At 57.0% G+C, this 19,173-nt stretch overlaps 1 protein-coding gene across 1 annotated transcript; it reads left to right on the top strand.

Moving 5' to 3' along the window:
- Positions 1–5: 5 nt before the first annotated feature.
- LAMC2 (laminin subunit gamma 2) lies at positions 6–18,411 on the top strand. Its single transcript, XM_050901430.1, has 23 exons — positions 6–87; positions 4,429–4,617; positions 7,131–7,260; positions 8,187–8,285; positions 8,511–8,647; positions 9,031–9,153; positions 9,283–9,472; positions 9,825–9,937; positions 10,256–10,474; positions 11,440–11,619; positions 12,134–12,367; positions 12,610–12,746; positions 13,078–13,231; positions 13,355–13,560; positions 13,841–13,920; positions 14,382–14,519; positions 15,313–15,457; positions 15,725–15,874; positions 16,399–16,513; positions 16,601–16,800; positions 17,401–17,559; positions 17,645–17,744; positions 17,953–18,411. Exons 1-23 carry the CDS (start codon positions 6–8, stop codon positions 18,201–18,203), a joined length of 3,531 nt encoding a protein of 1,176 aa, XP_050757387.1. The 3' UTR covers positions 18,204–18,411.
- Positions 18,412–19,173: the final 762 nt, after the last annotated feature.

Genomic DNA, 19,173 nt, shown 5'->3' with positions numbered 1-19,173 from the left:
AAGAAATGGCGGGGTGCTGGCTCCTGCCCCTCTGCTGCCTCGTGGCGTCTCTCCTGCCCGCAGCCCTGAGTGCCAACAGAGGAGAAGGTGAGGCTTCGGGAAGGTCGGCTGTTCCTGCTTTCGCACTGATGTGCGATCCCGCCAGCGGCTTTGCTCGCAGCCCTGCCCCAGTGCCGGAGAGTGCCGGTAACTGGGAGCCGGCTGGGTGCCGCAGCACCCTCCTAGGGCGCTCTCCCCTCCCGCCTTTGGAATTAAAATTGGATCTGTAGGTGCTTCTCCTTAACGTTTCCTCCGGGATTAAATGTCCCGTGAGCATTTAGACTTTGTTTTTTTACTGGCATCCCCTTTAAATAACTTATTTATATGCAATTACTTTACTGCTTTCTGTATAAAGCCTTGCTGCTTGGGTGGGATTCGGGCGTGAGCACGAGCATCGCCCAGGGAGCGGGTGGCTGATCTGCCCACCGCTGCTGTAACCAAAACCTTCCCTACGCCCGAGGAAGAGCTGGAAGCATCCAGGATCCAGTTTGCTGTAGCAAGATGTGTGGTGTTTGTATTTTGTGCGAGTCCGTGGGGCTTTGGAGGTGCCCACGGCCCTGCCGCACCCCATGGGAGCCGATGAGTCTCCTGTGGTATGCAGACTGATGGCGAGCTTTAAAAATCCAGAGGATACTCTTGCATGTGCAATGCTGGGACGTTTAAGTGCATTCAGCCCAGTGGTAATTCAATATTGGGGTTTCAGTCGTATTGGCGTATAGTCTGGAGATGGGTATGTTTGGCCAAAATCGGGTTTTCACATATATTTTCTAAATACTGAGTGATTTCGATTTTTTTTGTCTGCAGTACTGGTATTCTGAAACATGCTCACTGGGCTTGAAGTTGGTCTTTTATCAGTTTTCCTTTAAGTGCAGTGCAACATGATAGGGGGAAAAAGTGCTGAATAAGTGGCGTTTTTAAAAAAAAAAAAAAAGACCTGATTTGCTTTATATGCTACTTGGATAATTATTCCAGCAGCCTTAATTGTATGCAAGTTTTAAAATACTGATGCAGATTCTTTCCCCCCCCCCTCCTGGCAGCATGTAGGCAACTGCTGCTTTTCCATGGACTCTTGAACCTATTTCCGCACGTATGTAAAAACGACAGTCGATAACCGGCCGGGCTTTTGTGCTGCAGCAGACTTTCTGACTTGGTTCGGTGGCGTAAATTCCTCTCCCGTGCTGTTACTCCTCCGGTCCCGGCGCTAGATGTGCGCTTGTAATTAGCACACGTAATCCTGTTTTGCTTGCGAATGAACTGCTTGAGTCAAACGGGGTTCACGTATGATCTGGTCGAGCGGCAGAGGTCAGGGCGCTTGTACCCTGAACGGTGCAGAGCCTTTCCCCAGCAAGTGCGCGTTTGCCTTGGTGGTGTGTGCCTGCACATGATGGCTGAAGGGATCTCCCAGGGTGCGGGGAAGAGTTGAGGTGTGGAGGTCAGAGCTCCACCGTGCCAGTGAGGTGTCTAACTCGGTGTGTTGGAAAGGAGAAGACACCAAATGGCAGGTTTTGGCATCCTGGTGTGTGGTCTCTCCGTGCCGATGCTGATGGAGCCCCGGGAGATACAGGTAGGTCTTCCTGCAGCGAGAAAGCTGTGGAGACGGGTGATGGGGAAATCCAGGACTTGGGGTAGCAGATGGGACAGCCTTCTGGGTCACTGTCCCAAAAGCAGGGAGCAGGGAATGGCTTCTGTTGCCGTGGAGGCTTCGTTGCATGCAAAGCTCTGTTGATCTCTTGGTGAAAGGAGTGGCCTTTGCAGACCAGCTCGTACATACAGGGCTATTGGATCTGCTCCTCGCAGACCCAGGGCCAACCTCATTTTCTGGTTTTGTGAATTTAAGAAGACAATTTAAGAGGTCCAAAGCTGCCTGTCTCCCTCTCCAAGCCTTTCTGATGTGGGAATTTGTCTCAGCACAGCAAACAAGCATTTTTCATGCTTTATTCTGCTGGGCGGGAGCTGGGGGAACGATGTCCTGCTGGATGTGTGCCACGGACCTCCTTCATCCCGACGTAGCGCTGAAGTAATCCAGCTGCAAAGCTTCTCCTCTCCACTGCTGTCTGAGAACTGGATGACATCAGGGCAGAGCCTCAGGGCACCTGGATACAAAAATGATCCTGTCCTCAGTTGGTCCTCATCTTCCAGCAGCTCCTGCATGCCTCATCTCGTTAGCAACTCCAGTGCCTCACTCTTGGTAAAGATTAACCTGCCTGAGGTCTCAGGTTTCCAGGAGAAGACCAGCAACAGGAGCAGCTACACCAGTGAGGTGGTGGCACTAATCTGCAACAGCATCTTAAATGGCTTCGGATCAGCGAGACCTGAATCCGTGCCAGGGCTGGAGAGCTGGCTCTTAACGTGCTGCAGCCTTCGAGCAAGACCTGAAGAAAGGTTTTCGTTCCCTGGGGGAACGGTGCTCATGCTTGTAATTTAGCAACCCGGTAAATCCTCCGGATTACGTAGATGTAGGGTGCTGCATGGGTGGAGTTTAACTTGATGATTCTTATGGGTCCCTTCCAACTTGAGATATTCTAGCTTTAGTGTGGAGGGATGGGGGGTGGGATCGGCCCCAAGCAGTCCCCTGTGAAGGCGAGCGCAAATACCTTGAGGAAGTCCCGCTCTGCTGCTCTCTGTGGGTTGTTTGTATTCTCTCTGCCCTTTGGTCGCTGGGGATGTCCACTGAAGCTCTAGATGCTTTCTCATACCCTAAGAGGCAGGACTTCTGCACCCGCAGGTCCCCTCCCAGCAGGCCGGGGTGGCAGAAGACCTTCTGCAGCTGGGTCTCAGCCTCCTGGCAGCCGGGCTGCCAGGGAAGGAAGAACCGCGTTGGCCGGAGCTGGAAAAAAACCCTCTCTCCCTGTTTGCTGGCGCATGAGGTCATCTCTCTTCTTGGCAGCAGGCTGGGCTGCAGCTTGCTGAGTGCCTTCGTCTGGTATGCGGGTGTTAATGGGTGTGTGCGAGGGCGGCGGGCGGTGCCAGCTGCGTGCTTGGGCGGTGAGCGCAGGAGGCTTCGCCTGGTCCCGGGAATCACAGATGCGGAGGACGGGGACCTTGTATCCTCAGGCTAAGCTGTGCCAGAAGAGCGCTGGGAAGGAGGAGCATCCAGGCGTATCAAGTACAACCTGCTGTCTGCATCCACGCTGCAGGTTTCTGCTTGCTTTTGGATTTCCTCCACCTCCCTGTGCCGTCAGAGGTGACCTGAGCTGGGGGTGGGCAGCTGGGGGGCCGCTTTTTGTGTCCCAAGGAGGTCAGCAGCAAGCAGAGTTTCTCGGAGGGAGGTTGAGGATCCCATGGCAGCATCGGGGTGGTTTGGAGCAGCTCGTCAGCAGGCTCTGCACCCCTGCAGACCCTGCTTTGTCCCTCAGGGTGTTTCTTTCTCCTGCCTGTCTTTGCCAACCATTCTCTCAACCGTGTCTGCTCTCCTCGGTGGCGCTGAGGAAGCCATCTGAAATAAAGGTCCTCAGGCTTAAACACTCTAGTACTGGCTGCTGAGGGCTTGGCAAGTAAATAAGAGGTGACTTCAAGAGAAGACCTGGGCAAGGCCAAGGTCCAAGAAGAGTGCTGGAGCAGGCATGTCTGGTGAGATACCTGCTGGTCTGCTCTCCAGAGGTCCCGTCTGTCCTGGCTGTAGTGGGATGCAAAATGTCATGCCTGTCCTTCCTGGCGTCTGTCATGCAGCGATGTGGGCAGCTGCAGCTTTTCTTCCTGGGGAGGGTGGGGTGAGATGACCTGTGTCATCCTACCAAAACCTTTTTTTAAAATCTACCTCTTGGTTGGCACTCTTCCGCTGAGCTCCTCTGATCACAAACCACTCCTCATCACCCCTGGGCTTGGCCGGGAGGACACTTGCGCTGCAGACCTGGATGGAGGGACCTGGTAGAAGTTGGTGGAGCTTTTCTTTCTGGGCTCGCTCCTGGTCAGAGGCTGGGTGAAGCAAAACATAACCTCAGGGATCCTTCCCTTTTCCCTGAAGTCACCAGCAAGATTCCCCATGCTTTTGTCAGGACAAGGTTTGAGTTTTTTTTTTTTACCATCTGTGCTTACTCAAAGACCTCGTTGTGTTGGAAGGCCTCTGAAAGGATGGAGAACATCCCTGGCCATGCTGCACTGTGGAGCGGGGCTGCTTGGCTCGGGGGATTTGCCCATCCTGAGCCGTGTCGGCAGCGAAATCGGGCATTGCTCCAAAGCACGGGGATGCGGAGTATGGTGTGGGCACCGGTGGCACAGGGGTGGCTGATGGACGCAGAGATGTGGGGACAGGGCTCGTTATGAGCAGAGCAAGAAGGGGAGCTTTGCGTCGCCTGGGCTTGCTCCTTGGCCGTCAGGGTGGGTTTACAGCTTCACAGCTGGTGCCCTCATCTCTAAGCATCATTTGAGATGTCTCTCTCTTCTCCCCAGTCTGCGACTGCAACGGGATGTCCAGGCAGTGCATCTTCGACTGGCACCTCCTGAGGGAGACGGGGAACGGGTACCGCTGCCTCAGCTGCCTGGGCAACACGGAGGGCGCCCGCTGCGAGCGCTGCAAGGAGGGCTTCTTCCGCCAGCGGGAGGAAGACTGCTGCCTGCCCTGCCGCTGCCACCCCCAGGGTACGTGGCCGCCCGCCGGGAGGGGACGGGGTTGGGTCAGGGGTGTAGGGGGGCTTAAAGCGCCTGCTGCCGTGTGTGTCCCTTGGCCCCGCTGAGCACATGGGCTAGGTCAGGCTCCGGGTCCCTATGCGCCGGACCAGAGCATCGCAGGAGGAGCGAGCGGGGCCAGCTTGGCTCCAGGTGGGATTATCCGGGGAGGTGCCAGAGCCCAGCGCTGTGTTGCCGCACCATAAGTCGGAGGAGCTCCTCCTCCTCCTGGGTGCTTCGCTGCTTGGTGCTTGGTTTCAAACCTCAGCAGCTCCAGGCTGCATCCAGGCTTCAAGACCCACCTGCCCTCCGAAATAATCACAGGCTCTCAGAATGGTTTGGGTTGGAAGGGACCTTCAAAGATCACCTAGTCCACCCCCCCTGCCATGGGCAGGGACATCTTCCACTAGACCAGGTTGCTCAAAGCCCTGTCCAGCCTGGCCTTGAACACTTCCAGTGATGGGGCATCCACAACTGCTCTGGGTGACCTGCTCCAGTGTCCCACCACCCTCATCATAAAACATTTTTTCCTTATGTCCAATCTAAACCTCCCCTCTTTCAGTTTAAAACCTTTGCCCCTTGTTCCGTCACTGCAGGCCCTGGCAAAAAGTCTCTCTGTCTTTGCACCACCTCCCCTCCCAAGGTGCAATGCTGTGAACTCAGGAATTATCCTTTTGCTTTTACAATGCCATTGAAAGCCTTTGCGAAGCTCGCCTTTATATATTGAGCCCCCTTTATATATTGAAAGGCTTCAATAAGGTCTCCCCGGAGCCTTCTCTTCTCCAGGCTGAACAACCTCAACTCTCTCACCCTTTCCCCGTAGCAGAGGTGTTCCAGCCCTCTGACCGTTTTCATGGCCCCCTCTGGGCCTGCTCTAACAGGTCCATGTCTTGTGCTGGGGCAGTGGTGGGGTCTCACCAGAGCGGAGTAGAGGGGGAGCATCCCCTCCCTCGACCTGCTGGCCACGCTGCTGGTGATGCACCCAGGACACAATTGGTTTTCTGGGCTGCGAGCACACGTTGCTGGCTCATGTCCAACTTTTCATCCACCAGTACCCCCAAGTCCTTCTCCGCAGAGCTGCTCTCCATCCATCCATCCATCCATCCCCCAGTCTGTACTGCTATTGGGGATTGCCCTGACCCAAGTGCAGGACCTTGCACTTGACCTTATTGAACTTCGTGAGGTTCACATGGGCCCACTCCTCCAGCCTGTCAAGGTCCCTCTGGAGGGCATCCCTTCCCTCCGGCATCTCCATCAGCAATCCCTGCCTCGCCGAGAGGGACCCTGCTCCGCTCTGCCCTGAATTCGGCAAGTGGCCACGAACCCACTGATGCCTGCCAGGAGCTGCCCTGTGGGGAGCTGCTTGCATGTCCCAGCTGCCATCCTTATCTCGAGGACGGCGGCCAAACCCCAATGCGGGGAGCAGCGGCTTTCGCCGGCTTTGTGAGTCACGCTGATGCTTCCTGGGTGTTGCAATGTTTGGCGGGCTCCACAAAGGCTTTTAATTGCGTCGTAAAAGCGAAAGGATAATTCCTGAGTTCGTGGTGTTGCGCCTCGGGAGGGGAGGTGGTGCAAAGTGCCGTGGCACTTGGGGACGGACAGGAGGCTTCAGCCTCTCCAGCTCCTCCGGTGGCTTTTTGCAGGCTGCAGGGCTATGAGGTGGGATTTCTAGCTCTGGGGTGTTTTCCGTGGGTCTTGTGGTGGTTACACAGTAGATGTGATGGCTCCTTCATCCTCACCAGGTTTCGGCTTGCTCTGCAAGTAGGTAGCTGAGGTGCTGTAGATATTGAAATGCCTGTTGGTCTCTGTCGATGCAGGAAGATCACTAGAAGGACCACCTGAACATGAAAAACAGGTGGCAAGAGGACAGAGGAATAGGCTTTAAGGTGGTGGTGGTGGTGTGAACGTCCCCTTGGCTGCCCCCAACGCTGGCGTGCAGGGAGGGCCCAGGCGCAGGACGGCTGCCTGTGGCTCTGGCATCCTCTCCCCTCGGTGCCTGCATCTGCACAGCGGTAGGTCAGAAACCAAAGATCCTGCCATGGCCCTCGGCCACGTAGGATCCTTGTAGAGGCACCACAATCAAGTTCTACCAATATCTACTATCAAGTTCTACCAATATGTACTAGCAGAGGGTCTGGCAGAGAAGAAAAAACTCTCTGCTTGGTTTGCATGCCCTGGAGTCCCTCTTGTCCTTCACAATGACTTTTATGCTAGGGAAGAAGATCCTCGTCCTGGGCATCTGGTCAATGCCTGCTGAGATTTATCTCCTCCAAGTCTCCTGCATCAGTCAGGGAGGCTGAAGCAGCTTTAACAGCCAGACCTGGTGTCTCAGCCCTGTGCTGGGATCTCAAGGGGGGACCTGTCGCTGGGACTGGGTTGCTGCTGCAATGATGGTGTGGTGCTTTGCTACCCTGTCCCGCCGGCAGCATCGCTGGGACAGCACGGGGAGGTGCCCGTCCGAACCTCTCCTTCCCCTCTTTCCGCAGGCGCCCTCAGCCCACAGTGCGACAGCGACGGCCGGTGCAGCTGCAAACCTGGCGTGATGGGCAAGAAGTGCGACCAGTGCCAGCCGGGCTTTGAGTCCCTCTCTGAGTCCGGGTGCCGGAGGAGCGGGCAGTAAGTGCTGGCGACCATCGGTGGCATTGGGGACAGCTGGAGGGCCAGCCTCTAGAGCTCTCCCAGCCGCTGTAAAGAGCCTGTGCTGGCTGAAAACACCCCGTGCAAGGGCAGAGGCAGTTTGTTTTGTGGCAGCACACCAATAGCCTTAAGCTAACCTCGCTGGGAGAGAGCAGGCTCGAGCGGGGCTGGACCTCCGTTCCAGCCTGCGGAGCTCGCTGTCACGCAATAGCGTCAGAATCTGAGCTTAAACCACACTCCGAGGAGATTCCTTTATTATCCAGATAACGCCAAACAGGCAACAGCCAGACTAGCCGATGTAAAATAAAACCTGGCCACGCATGGGTCTGCCTGGTGTCGGTGCCGCTCACAAGGACTGCCCCTGTGCAAAGATGTGCATGCAAAAATCAACCCCTTCCTTTGCATGAAGCCCTGTTTAAACACCTCTCCAAGCATTTCTGGTTTGGTTTCCTCAGTGCTGTGTCCTCTTCTTCCTTGCTTCACCCCGCCGTTGCTCCTTTGGGGCCCGCAGCAGGCAAAGGGTGGGGGGGAGGAGTGGCTGCCTGCAGCCGTGCTGCCATGCCTGGCCTCCTGCCCAAGCCTCCCCGGGGTGTTGCTGCCTGTTGGAGCTCAGCCAGGGTCTATTAAACTCAGCCAGGGTTTATTAAGCTCAGCAGAGCTTCGCTTTGCTCTTGTAGGTGGGTCTGGTGCTCTGGGGTGCCCTGGGGCGGTAGCACTGGGCACCGTCTCAGCCTGACATCTATACTGCTGCAGCTGGATTACTTAGAGAGATGATTATTTTTCCCCTTCTAGCATGGGACTGGTAGCTGGGGGGGTTCTCCGCTGTCTTGTATAACAGCTGGGGGCACTGAGCTCCCAGGCCGAGCTGGAAATCCAGGTAGAGGTTCCCGCTGTCCCTGTTGCAGGAGCCCACAGTGCGAGTGCGACCTGGCTGGCAGCGCAGGGGGCTGCCTCTCCGGCCGCTGTGTCTGCAAGGCGAGCACTACCGGCGAGCGGTGCGAGAGGTGGGTGTCAGGAGGACTTGCCGGACCGCTGCGTGGCATGTCCTCCATCTCCCTGGCAGTTGCATCCCTGGCAGTTGCGCACGCCCATCTCGCCATCCCAGCCTGGCGATGACCTTGCACCGTGGCGATGGCTGCGTTGCACGGCTGTCGTTAGAGGGCTGGTTGTGTTGGCCAGGAAGAGGAGAAAACGGACTTGAACGTTGTCACCTTCTTGCGTTTTCCCAGGTGCAAGCGAAACTTCTATAACTTGGATGCCAGAAACCCCACGGGATGCTCCCCCTGCTTTTGCTACGGGCACTCAGCTGCGTGTGTCAGTGCGGACAACCACAGCATCTACAACATCACCTCCACCTTCCAGCAAGGTGAAGCCCAAGCAGGACATCCCTACAGCTCCTGGGGGTGTTTGCCACCCCTTCTCTTTGACATGCTGGAGGAGCCGCCTGGTTCACAGCCCTGCTGGGAGTCCCTGTGCTTTGATGGGTGGGATGGCTTGATCGTAGGGTGCGAGGGTTGGGGGGGAACATAGGCTTGCTTCATCGTGTCTTTCCTGCCACTTGGGAGGAAACCTCTATGCCCAGCCTGGCTTATTTACGGATGTATCAGCACAGGGATATCTGTGCTGCCCCCTCGGAGGTGAAAGGGGTAGGAAGCTGGAGGGTTTTGATAAGACACAGCTTGAGAAAGTTGCTGGAGTCCTGGAAACACCTTCCTTGTCCCCACTGACTGCTCCTTGTTGGTGCTCCAGGTGCCGAAGGCTGGCGAGGTGTTCACGAAAGCGGCTCCCCAGCCCAGCTCCAGTGGTCCCCGCGCCATCAGGATGTCTTCATAGCAGCGCGGAGATCGGAGCCGATATACTTTGTGGCGCCCGGTAGGTGTGGGATCGGTGAGGGGGAGAGGTGATGGTGTCCCTTTTGCTTGGTCTGATCCCGTGAACTGAGCCTTTAGGAGGAAGGAAAGAACTTAAGCTTTTAATTTTCTCCCTTCCTTCCTTTTGCAGCGAAATTCCTCGGGAACCAGCAGCTGAGCTATGGCCAGACACTCTCCTTCGATTACCGCCTGGACCGAGGGGGACGCCAGCCATCTCCTCACGACGTGGTCCTGGAAGGAGATGGCCTGAGAATCAGTGCCCCCTTCTTGCCCCAGGGGAAGGTCCTGCCCTGTGGCGTCAGCCAGACGTACACATTCAGGTAAAGGGGGATGCTGGGGCAATTGGGGCAGGGTGAGCAAGAAAGGCCGTAGCTTCAAGGAGCTCCTGGATTCAGCTGTGATCCCTGGGAGGTGGCAAATGGTTGCCTGGTTTGGGCTGGATGCATCTCAGGTGCTTCTCTCCTGGATGAGGAGGTTACTTTGTGAGAGGGGCAGTAGGAAATCTGGCTTGAGGTTGGGCTGGGTACTTTGCTCGGGGTCAGTCGCATGGGTGGAGGTTGTTCCCCAAAGCCTTGAGCTCAGGAGGGAGATGAGCGAGGGCTGCCGCATTTTCTTGATAAGGCATCTCATTCTCTTGAAACCGGTTCCACTTCTCCCCCCTCCCATGGGCAGGTTGGACGAGCACCCAAGCAGCAAATGGAGCCCGAGGCTGAATCACTTTGAATATCGTAGGCTACTGGGAAACCTGACAGCTCTCTGGATCCGAGCCACCTTTGGGGAGTACAGTAAGTGGGCGGAGAGCTTGCAAGCACAAGGTTGGCTTCTCCTCGTTGCTGGAGATGCCAAGTCTCCAGATGGAGACACCTTGTCTAAAAGGTATTAAAAAATAATAATAATAATTTAAAAAGTGCCCTAAGATGTGCAAAATTAAATTATGAAGAGTTTCAGCAGGATGGCACCAGTGGGGACAGCAAAGCCTTGGCTCTGGTCCATCTGCCCGCAGGCATTGTAATGAAACACGCGACCTGCGCAGGTCCCGGGTGTGGGTGGCTTGCACGTGGAGCTGCTGGCCCCCGCGGGTGACCGGCTGTATCTCCCTCCAGGCACCGGCTACATCGACAATGTCACCCTGGTGTCGGCGCAGCCCGTCACCGGAGTCCCCGCTCCCTGGGTGGAGCGCTGCGAGTGCCCGGCGGAGTACCGGGGGCAGTTCTGCGAGAGATGTGCCCCCGGCTACCGCAGAGATGCCCCCGGCCTGGGGCCCTTCAGCATCTGCGTGCCGTGCAATTGCCAGGGGGGAGGAATTTGTGATCCCGACACCGGTAAGAGAAGCCACCACCAGGCTGTGCTTGTAAGGAGTATGGGATCGCAGGGTGGCTGCCTGCGTCCCGAGAATTGAGCTATAGGGAGTGGTGGGGGTCACTGAGTGGGGCGAGATCACTGACTTGGGGGGGGCTGGAGTGTGGGGAACATCACGGACAAAACTCCCCAGAGCATAGAAGCGCTGCGGTCAGAAGTACAGGTAAGATACCTTTGGATCAAATTGGGTTCAGATGATGCTCACTGGAGAGAGAAAAAGCATCTCCTACTGCCTGGATAGCATTAAAAACTTTTCTTCTGACTTTTTGTTTTAAAGGTAAGCGTGAATGGGGCTCTGAGCAACCTAATCTAGTTGAAGATGTCCCTTGCTGTCTAGTCTATGGACTAGATAACCTTTAAAGGTCCCTTCCAACCCAAACCATTCTATGATTCTATGTGGTCTGAGTATGTATCGGCAATGTGAACATGTTTTACTGCCTGTCTTGTTAAAATAGCCCACAGTGTTGCCATGTAAAGTCAAAGCAATGCAAAGTTAAGCTGTCGGTATTTTCCAAGTCTGAACTGGAATTTCCAAATATCTGATCATTGAACAGGAGGCACAAAAGGCAATGTGTGTCTCCTCGGGAGCTATGTGAGCTGTGAAAAATGAGATACAGCCACCTTTGGGTGGTGATGGCCAGCCTTCCTGCCCTGGGATGGGCTCCCGGTGGGGTCTCACTGGGCTCCCGTTGCAGGAGGAGGGCATGGTCCTTCCTGCGTGGTGAAGGACTGATGGGCAGGGAAATGGAGCGCGTATGGGCAGGCGTGGGGATCTCAAGGGGTCCGGTGGAGGATGCTGGACCACAGGTGCTTGTGCTGCATTGGGTGGCATGGCCACCAGCAAAGGGTGGGCAGGAGGTGGACTGGTGGAGGGTGTCCCACCAGGGGTGAGAGCAAACTGCCCTAAGCCCTTTCCTTCCTCCTTCAGGTGAATGCTACTCGGGAGATGAAAACGTGGCCAATAGTGTCAGCTGCCCCTTCGGCTTCTACCGAGACCCCCGGCAGCCGCACAGCTGCAGGGCATGCCCCTGCAGCAACGGCCAAGGCTGCTCGGTGGTGCCAGGCAGCGAGGAGGTCGTCTGTGACCGCTGCCCTCCTGGAGCTGCCGGTAATGCCCTTCTCCAGGTCGCTTGTGCTCTGCCTTTCTCCAGAGCTTCTACCTGCTGTACAGGGAGATGCAGGCATCAGCGGGCCAGGATGCTCGGAGCAGGGCAGATCGTCACGTCTTCTCAGCCCGGCTTGCCTACGGCACTGCCGCTCCTGCCTGTAATGGGGTGTTTCAGCCCCAAGGGCTGTGTTAACACGCGTTGCCCTGCCCCGGGAAAGGTTCTCATCTAAACAGATAACATGGATGGAAAAAGGATGGGTGAAGTGGGAGGGGAATAGAAAAACAGGGAAAAAAAAACAAATAGGAAATTATTTGCCCCAGGTCAGTTGTTGCATCCAGCTTTCAAGAGCCTGCCTGGTGCATTGTGCATTGGCCGTGGCGGTGGGAGAGTGAAGATGCTGTTGTGCCGACCCTGATGGGGCTGAATGCCCCCATTTCTGTGGGGCAGAAGCAGCGAGGCAGCCTCTGCCTTCCAGGCAAAAGCATGAGCTTCTCCTCATCTCTCCTTTCCCAGGGGCCAACTGTGAGTACTGTGCAGACGGCTATTTTGGAGACCCAGCGGCTTCCCGGCCCTGCCAGCCATGCCGGTGCAATGGCAACGTGGAACCCAATGCCGTGGGCAACTGCGACCGCCGGACAGGCGAGTGCCTCAAGTGCATCTACAACACCGCCGGCTTCTACTGTGACCGCTGCAAAGACGGCTTCTTCGGGAACCCCTTGGCCCCCGATCCTGCTGACAAGTGCCGAGGTGAGAGCCAGGCACTGTTTCAGCTGGGCATGAGTAAGAAAATCCATGCTGGAGTGCGGAGTGGCTTGATGGGAAGGGGGATGCTGCATAAAGCCGAGGCTGGAAAGCGGGAGTGGAGAGCAGGAACGGGAGCACAGGGCTAAACCGTGGGAGGAAAGCAGGGGGAGAGCGTGGATGGAAGGATGTGCTGAGACTTGAGGTGGGGACAGGCTCCTTTGAACTTGTGCTGCTCCGACCTGCAGCCTGTGCCTGCGACTCAGCCGGCGCCGAGCCCCTGAAGTGCGGGAGCGATGGGAGCTGCATCTGCAAGCCCGGCTTCGAGGGTCCCAGCTGCGAAGAGAGTGAGTGCCCGGCTTGCTACGGCCAGGTGAAAGCCCAGGTGAGCATCCGTGCCAGCCCCGGAGCCACTGAGCGGCAAGGGGTGCAGCGATACGCTTACCCTCAAGCATGTCCTCCTGCCCTCAAGCATCTCCTCCTGCTGCGAGTGAGAATTGATTTTGCAGACTGCGCCTGAGCTTTGTGTTTGTACCCGATTCAACCGATAAAAAACCAATGACCTAAAGCTGCTGGCCCACTCTGTCCCATCCAAAAATGAGCCCTCGCTTTGCTCTCCATCCTCTGGCCGGACTGTAGACCTGGTTCCCACCCTGGTCTTTCCACCGTGGGTTCGGCGTCCCGCTGGCTGATGGCCTGGTCTGCTGTGGTTGCAGGTGGACCTGTACCTGCAGCAGCTGGCGGAGCTGGAGCTGCTGTTCTCAGAGGTGCAAGCTGGTGGTGGGGCCGAGACCCAGGAGCTGGAGGGGAGGATGCAGCTGGCCGAGGAGATGCTGCGGACGATCCTCGGGGAAGCCCTGAGCCTGCAAGGTACCACCAGCCCGCTGCCCTTGGACGGGGCCATCTGTGCTGTACCAGGGGAGGATTTTGCTGCCTGTGCCTTTTTGCTTAGCGATGAGCTTCTCTTCAGCCTTCCTCTTTCCTTCCCGCCAGCCTCTGACAGGTCTCTGGAAAGCCGTGTGGCCAGGATGAACAGGCAAGGGTCCAGCTCCCAGAGCCGCTTGGATGAGATCAAGGCAACGGTGGAGAGGCTGAGGTCTCTTGGGAGCCAGTACGAGAGGCAGGTGCAGGACACCCGGCGGCTGCTCGAGAGAGCCAGGCTGGACCTGGACCGCAGCGGAGCTGCTCTGCGTCGGGTGGTAAGAGCATCCTTGTGCGACATGCTCCTAGTCTAGCCCAGGGCTGAAAAAAAAAAATCCATGGAGAAAGCAAGAATTTAATGTACTCCAGTTATTACGTTCGTTTTGTGAGTGTAGATGATGATCTGGTGGCCCTTTCTGTAGGGCTGGGAGCTGGAGAGGTGCTGGCAGGAGTCTTTGCGGGGCTGTGGAGGTTTAACGTGCTGCAGTTGCCTCTTTCGCTGCTGAATTGGATGGAGGGCAGGGAAGAGCACTCACGCCTCTCTTCCTCCCTCCTCAGACCATTCCCGTTTCAAACCTTCCCGGGGGCTCGAATCAGTTCTTGATGCTGGCCCAGGAGGCTCTGAGACTGGCCAACAGGTGAGTCACTCCCACAGTCGGCCGAGAGAGAAGGGAGGGGGACTGAGATCCTGCTGGGCGCCCAGAAGGTCCTTTTTGGGGGTCCTTGCCTAGCCACCAGGCTGCAGCTGCCACAACCTCTGTGCCAGCCCTGGAGCAAGGGAAGATGTTGTTGCTGGGCTGGCTTCGCTGCCCTACAGAGCTGTCCTCGGTTGCCTTTGAGGGTGGTGTTGGGTGTGTTTTAGAAGCATCTTTGGAGTCCGAGTTTGGCCCACAGGTGTCCAGTTGGAACAGGCAGCATCTGCCTCCCCCCTGGTGCTCCTCTACCCTTGGGAGATGCAGGAGGGACAAGCAAAATATGAGTCCCTTTCTCAAACAAGCTGCATTTCCTGAGAGGGTCAGTACAATGGTAAAGGAAGTTGGTGGAGAAAACTCGGGTGGGAAACCTTTCTCATGGCCCACCCCCCCGCTGTGCTTTGCAGCCACGCGCAAGCGGCCAACGCCATCGAGCAAGCCACGAAGGCGGCGCGGGAGGACGCGCGGCAGGCGCTGGACCTGGTGCGGGCCGCTGCCGGTGGAGAGGCGGCCGCCTCCGGCTCCCTGCTCGGGCTGCTCGGGAAGTGAGTGGAGGCTGCGTTCGCCTGCGTGTCGCGGGGGGGACGTGGGAGGGAGGAGGGGGGTGGCCAAGCATCCGTGCCCCCTTCCCTGCCTCCCCAGCCGAGTTGCAGAAATGTGCAGTTGGAGGCAGGGCAGGCAGGGACTTGCCTGGACGTCGGTCGCTGGCACGTCTGAGCAGCGGAGATGGAGGGTTGGCAGCTCCGCGGAGCATCTGCTTCCCACCCCACAGACCACGATGCTCCCAGGGGCCTGCCTGCAGCTGGGGGAAGGGGTCTAATGCTGTGTGTGCAAACAGGCTCCCGGGGGCGACTTCCACACGTGGTTGCAAATCTGGGCTGGGTTTCACCCAAGGGTAGATTTAGCTCCATGTTGTCTGGGTGGCTCTCTTGGTCGGGCTGGTGCCTCTCCAGAGCCCACCACGGTGCTGGGATTTTGCACACCACTGGTGGGGTGTGAGCAACAGCCCCGAACGAAGTTAAGGAGCTGAACGGGGATGTGCAGGAGGAAACATCCAGCGGCAGGGCAGGGATTAGCAGAGCCACTGTGGTGCCTGTGAGGGTTCAGCTGGTGTGAAACACCTTTGGTTTCTGGAGCAGGAGCAAGGAGCCAGCGGATGCCCAGCTTGGCAGAGGGGCTGGGATGTGGAGGATGTTTGCAATTAGCTTCCCTTGCGTGATAAATCTGCATGCGGCCTTGGAGAGCATGAACAAGTCAACGTAGGAGGCAGCATTAATGCTGTGGTGAATGGTTGGCAGCTTGGCTGGTGTTGTGCTCTTCAACCTTGCATCCGTGCAGGTACGAGGAGCTGAAGTCGCTGGTTGGAGGCCTGAAGGCTGAGGCTGACGGGATGGCCTCCGAGGCAGACAAGGCTTATCAGGGCAGCCTGGTGCTCCTCAGCTCCCTGTCCCGCCTGACGGAGACCGACATCGGGTCCTTTGAGGTGAGGGCTTTGTGCCTGTGGGACCAGGAGATCCCCTTTTGCTCTCCCCTATGCCCTCCCTGCTACCCTGCCAGCAGCTCAGCCCTTCCCAGGGCTCCATCCCCGTTGGAGAGCCATTGGATATGCACCTTCCCACCCTTTTGCCCCCATAGCTGGTTGCGGCACAAGGAGCAAGAGACAAGCATCCGTCGCTGCTTGCCATGGTTCCCGGCGAGCACCGGGGAGATGCTGGGACTCCCGGGCAGTCATCGCATCTCTGTGTTTCAGGGGGAGGCAACCCGGCTGAAGCAGGATGCTAGTGCTCTCCTGAGCCTGGTGGACACCTACATGGCACAGTACAGGCAGCTGCAGAGCCGCACGGGGCGCTGGGAGGAAGAAATCAAGCAGCTCCTGCGAAAGGGAGAGGGCGAGAGAGCGGTAAGGGGTTGGCTGGGGAGATGTGGCTTGAGTCGTCTTTGGCGTGAGCTGGAGCCTCGGTGGGATGCCCGTGGCACCACTGCTGCTACGTGGTGTCCCAGCCTGTTCGCCGAAGGGGATGTAGCTCTGCCCGCCTGCTGCAGGATCGTACCCTTCCTCAGAAACGCAGCCACTTGGGGTTGGTCTTCTGGAGCCGGTGGGAGACCTCACCGTGTGTGCGGAGCTGCTGGTGCAGGGTCTCACCTGCACATCTCCTCCATATGAGGCAGGTTGAAGACCTGCTCCTGGAAAGATTAGAGCTAAGATGACCCAGGATGGTTGGAGCTGGTTGAGGAGCACTGGCACAAGCCTCTGCTGACAGATCAGGCTGTGGTAGCCTTGATTCAGGGGCAACAGCAGGCATTTGGGAACAGGCTGATGGGTCTTCTCGCCCAGCGCGGCTCCTTGCAGACTGCTCTGGGGCTGTCCGATGCTCCCTTACTGTGTCCTTCATCTGCCCGTTGTGTCCCTTTGGCCTGTTGCAGACGCTGACGCAGCTGCTGTCCCGAGCCAACCTCGCCAGGAGCACAGCCCTGCAAGCCATGAGCGCTGGCAACGCCACCTTCTACGAGGTGGAACAGATCCTGAAGAGCCTCCGGGGTAATGTCCTAGAAACCCTTCCTTTCCCCTCCCTTGTGGGATCTCGCAAAGGTAGCGTGGCTTCATTTCCACATGCGTTTCTTTCAGAGTTCAACCTGCAAGCAGATGACAAGAGAAGGGAAGCCGAAGATGCCATGAGGAGGCTACTGATTATCAGCAATATGGTCACTAGCGCCAGGGAGAAGACAGACCGAGCTGAAGCGATCCTGGGCAGCGCCGCTTCCGAATCCAAGGCAGCCAGCAGCGCAGCAGGGGAAGCGAAGGAGATCACCATGGGGATCCAGCAGGTGAGGGCAAGCTCTGGGGCTATTGCTGGCAGAAAGGGGTTTGGAAGGGAAAACCATGGAAGAAGGAGAGATGGTTGGCAACTCCAACAGGTCTTCACGGTGGACCTGATGCGTTGACTTTTGGACCTGATGCGTTGACTTTTTGTCTGTTGTTTGTCTATAGTGGATCCTGCAGAGATAACAGAGTTGGCTGTAGATAAGTGGGTGCATGAGCATCTTTGCAGGCATGTTTGTCCCGTGAGGATCTCTGTGGCATCTCTCTGTAGCCACCTTTTGGTGACCAAGGGGATTTTTCACTTCCACAGTCTGAGTTGCTGGCAGGCTTGTGAGCTCCCAGAATTGGTGTTGGTGGGTTCGACTCCCACACTGTATGTTGTAATTCCCAGGGGATTCGCTGATGTCTGCAGGAGTGGTTGAGCTGTAATCATAGAAATGACTCTCTGGAGCAACTGGTGGGAGCACATGAAGGACGCAGCAAAGCCTGCGTCCTTTTTTGGGTCCCTGTGGAAGGAACCAGTTTCCACCAGCTCCACGCCCCGGTGCACCCAGACCCATTTCAGCCATGCTCTGCTCCTCTGGAATTCCCTTTGCCTTTCCTAGGAGATCACACAGCTGAAGGTGGAAGCCAACAAGACGGCCGATGGCGTCCTCGCCCTAGAGAAGGCAGTGGCCGCCCTGCAGCGCGAGGCCAAGGAAGTGGATGGTGAATTTGAGAGGAAGCTCTTGGAGGTTGAGGCGGATGCTACTGTGATACAGGAGGTGGGTGCCCGTCTCCCTCGCCCGCCCTTCCCTGTTGACGTTTGGGCAAGACTTCGCCTTACAGCTGCCGCCTTCCCTTCTTCAGACAGCTCAGGAAGCTCAGAGGGTCCATGCCAAGGCCGGCCAGGCAGGGGTGGCCGTGCAGGAGACGTTGAGCGCCCTGGAAGAGCTGCTGCGTCTGATGAGTAGGTTTTGCGCCGCTGCTGTAGGGCGTGGATGGAGACAGGTCCCTGCTGGGGTCTAGGCAGGGGTGCTGGGAGTTGTGCAGGAAGCTGCCTCAGATGATGCCTGTAAAAGGGCTGGGCAGCAGGATGGAGATGAAGTATCCAGAAAGATCTAGTCCTCAGCCTCCATGAATCATTCCCTCTTCCTTGTTTTCCTCCTGTGCAACAGACCAACCTGGTGCTGTGGACGAGGATGGCCTGAAGCAGCTCGAGATGAACTTTAGCAAAGCCAAAACCAGAAGCAACCAGCTGAAGTATGAGATGTCGGAGCTGGAGCAGACAGCCGCGCTGCAGAAGGCCCGGGTGCTGACGCTGGAGAGCAGCATTGATGAGATCCTGGCAGATATTAAGAACCTGGAGGATATCCAGAAGAGTCTTCCTCCAGGCTGTTACAACACAAAAGCCATCGAATTGCCGTGAGTGAGCTCTGGAAAGGCTGCAGCGCCTGCCAGGCTGTGAAGGCAGGAGAGCCTGGCCCAGCTGCCCTCCCCAAACCCGGCAGGACCGGCTGCGTTTGATTGTGTTGAACTGATCCTTACCCTCAAGTCCAGCGTGGCGGCTGAAGTTTGCATCGCCACGCTGGCCCTGGAGAGTCCCTGATTTTTCAAAGTGGTCCGTCCCTCGGTCACAGGAGGAAGGAGACGCCTGGTTGCATGAAGGTGCTACTGACTGCACAACACCCCGTTCCTACAACATTTCTGAGGTGCAGATGGGGGTTGCTTGGTGTCAGCCTTGGGAGTTTGCACGGTTCAGAGCCTGAAGTTCACGGCTCAGAGGTTCTCCATCCCCTGTGGATCCCCTCTCCCGGTCTGGCACACACAGAAGGACTAGAGTCTCTGTCCTTGCTTTTGACGCTGCCACCACCACCACCTCCTCATGTTCTCCGCGGGGTCTTCCTCGCCTTCTGTAGCTCAGGAGGGAGGGAGCGAGCAGCGGGAACCGGCAGCTGGGGGAAATGAGTTTTGATCTGTGACACCGGTGATGCTTCATGTGGCTTTCTCCTCCCAGCCTGCCCAGTCCTTACCTTGCTGGGAGTGGTGCTGGCATGGCTTTTGGTGTGGCTTGGAGATTCAGCATCAGATGCTGCTGATGATCCTTTTCATAAAGCTGCAGGTCTTCCATGGTGCTTCTCAGTGGGGTAGTTACTGTTTTGCTAAAGGTGGGGAAAAAAAAAAAAGATGCCAGCTGGTTTTGAGCTCAGGGGATGTGCTGGATGGAGGAGGAAGGGGATCCCAGGCTAGCAGAGGAGGAGAGAACTGCTGGAGCTCCTGAAGTGGAAAGTCTTTCCTGTTCCACCTGCTCCCTTCAGTCGGGAGGAGAGGGCACCCTTTCTTTCTGCCACACTTCTTTTTGAGTCCCAAAGCCCCTGAGGGATGGCTTTCTTGTCAAA

This window comes from Gymnogyps californianus, chromosome 8, assembly GCF_018139145.2.
Source record: "Gymnogyps californianus isolate 813 chromosome 8, ASM1813914v2, whole genome shotgun sequence".
Lineage (NCBI taxonomy): Eukaryota > Metazoa > Chordata > Aves > Accipitriformes > Cathartidae > Gymnogyps > Gymnogyps californianus.
This window is presented reverse-complemented; position numbering and strand designations above follow the sequence as displayed.

Excerpts from the sequence above, each read along its gene's own strand:
- LAMC2 (XM_050901430.1), top strand. The coding sequence starts at position 6 with ATGGCGGGGTGCTGGCTCCTGCCCCTCTGCTGCCTCGTGGCGTCTCTC. Across the intron at positions 8,648-9,030 it reads CACCTCCACCTTCCAGCAAG|GTGCCGAAGGCTGGCGAGGT; the intron begins GTGAAGCCCAAG and ends TTGGTGCTCCAG. Across the intron at positions 17,745-17,952 it reads AGAGCTGCTGCGTCTGATGA|ACCAACCTGGTGCTGTGGAC; the intron begins GTAGGTTTTGCG and ends CCTGTGCAACAG.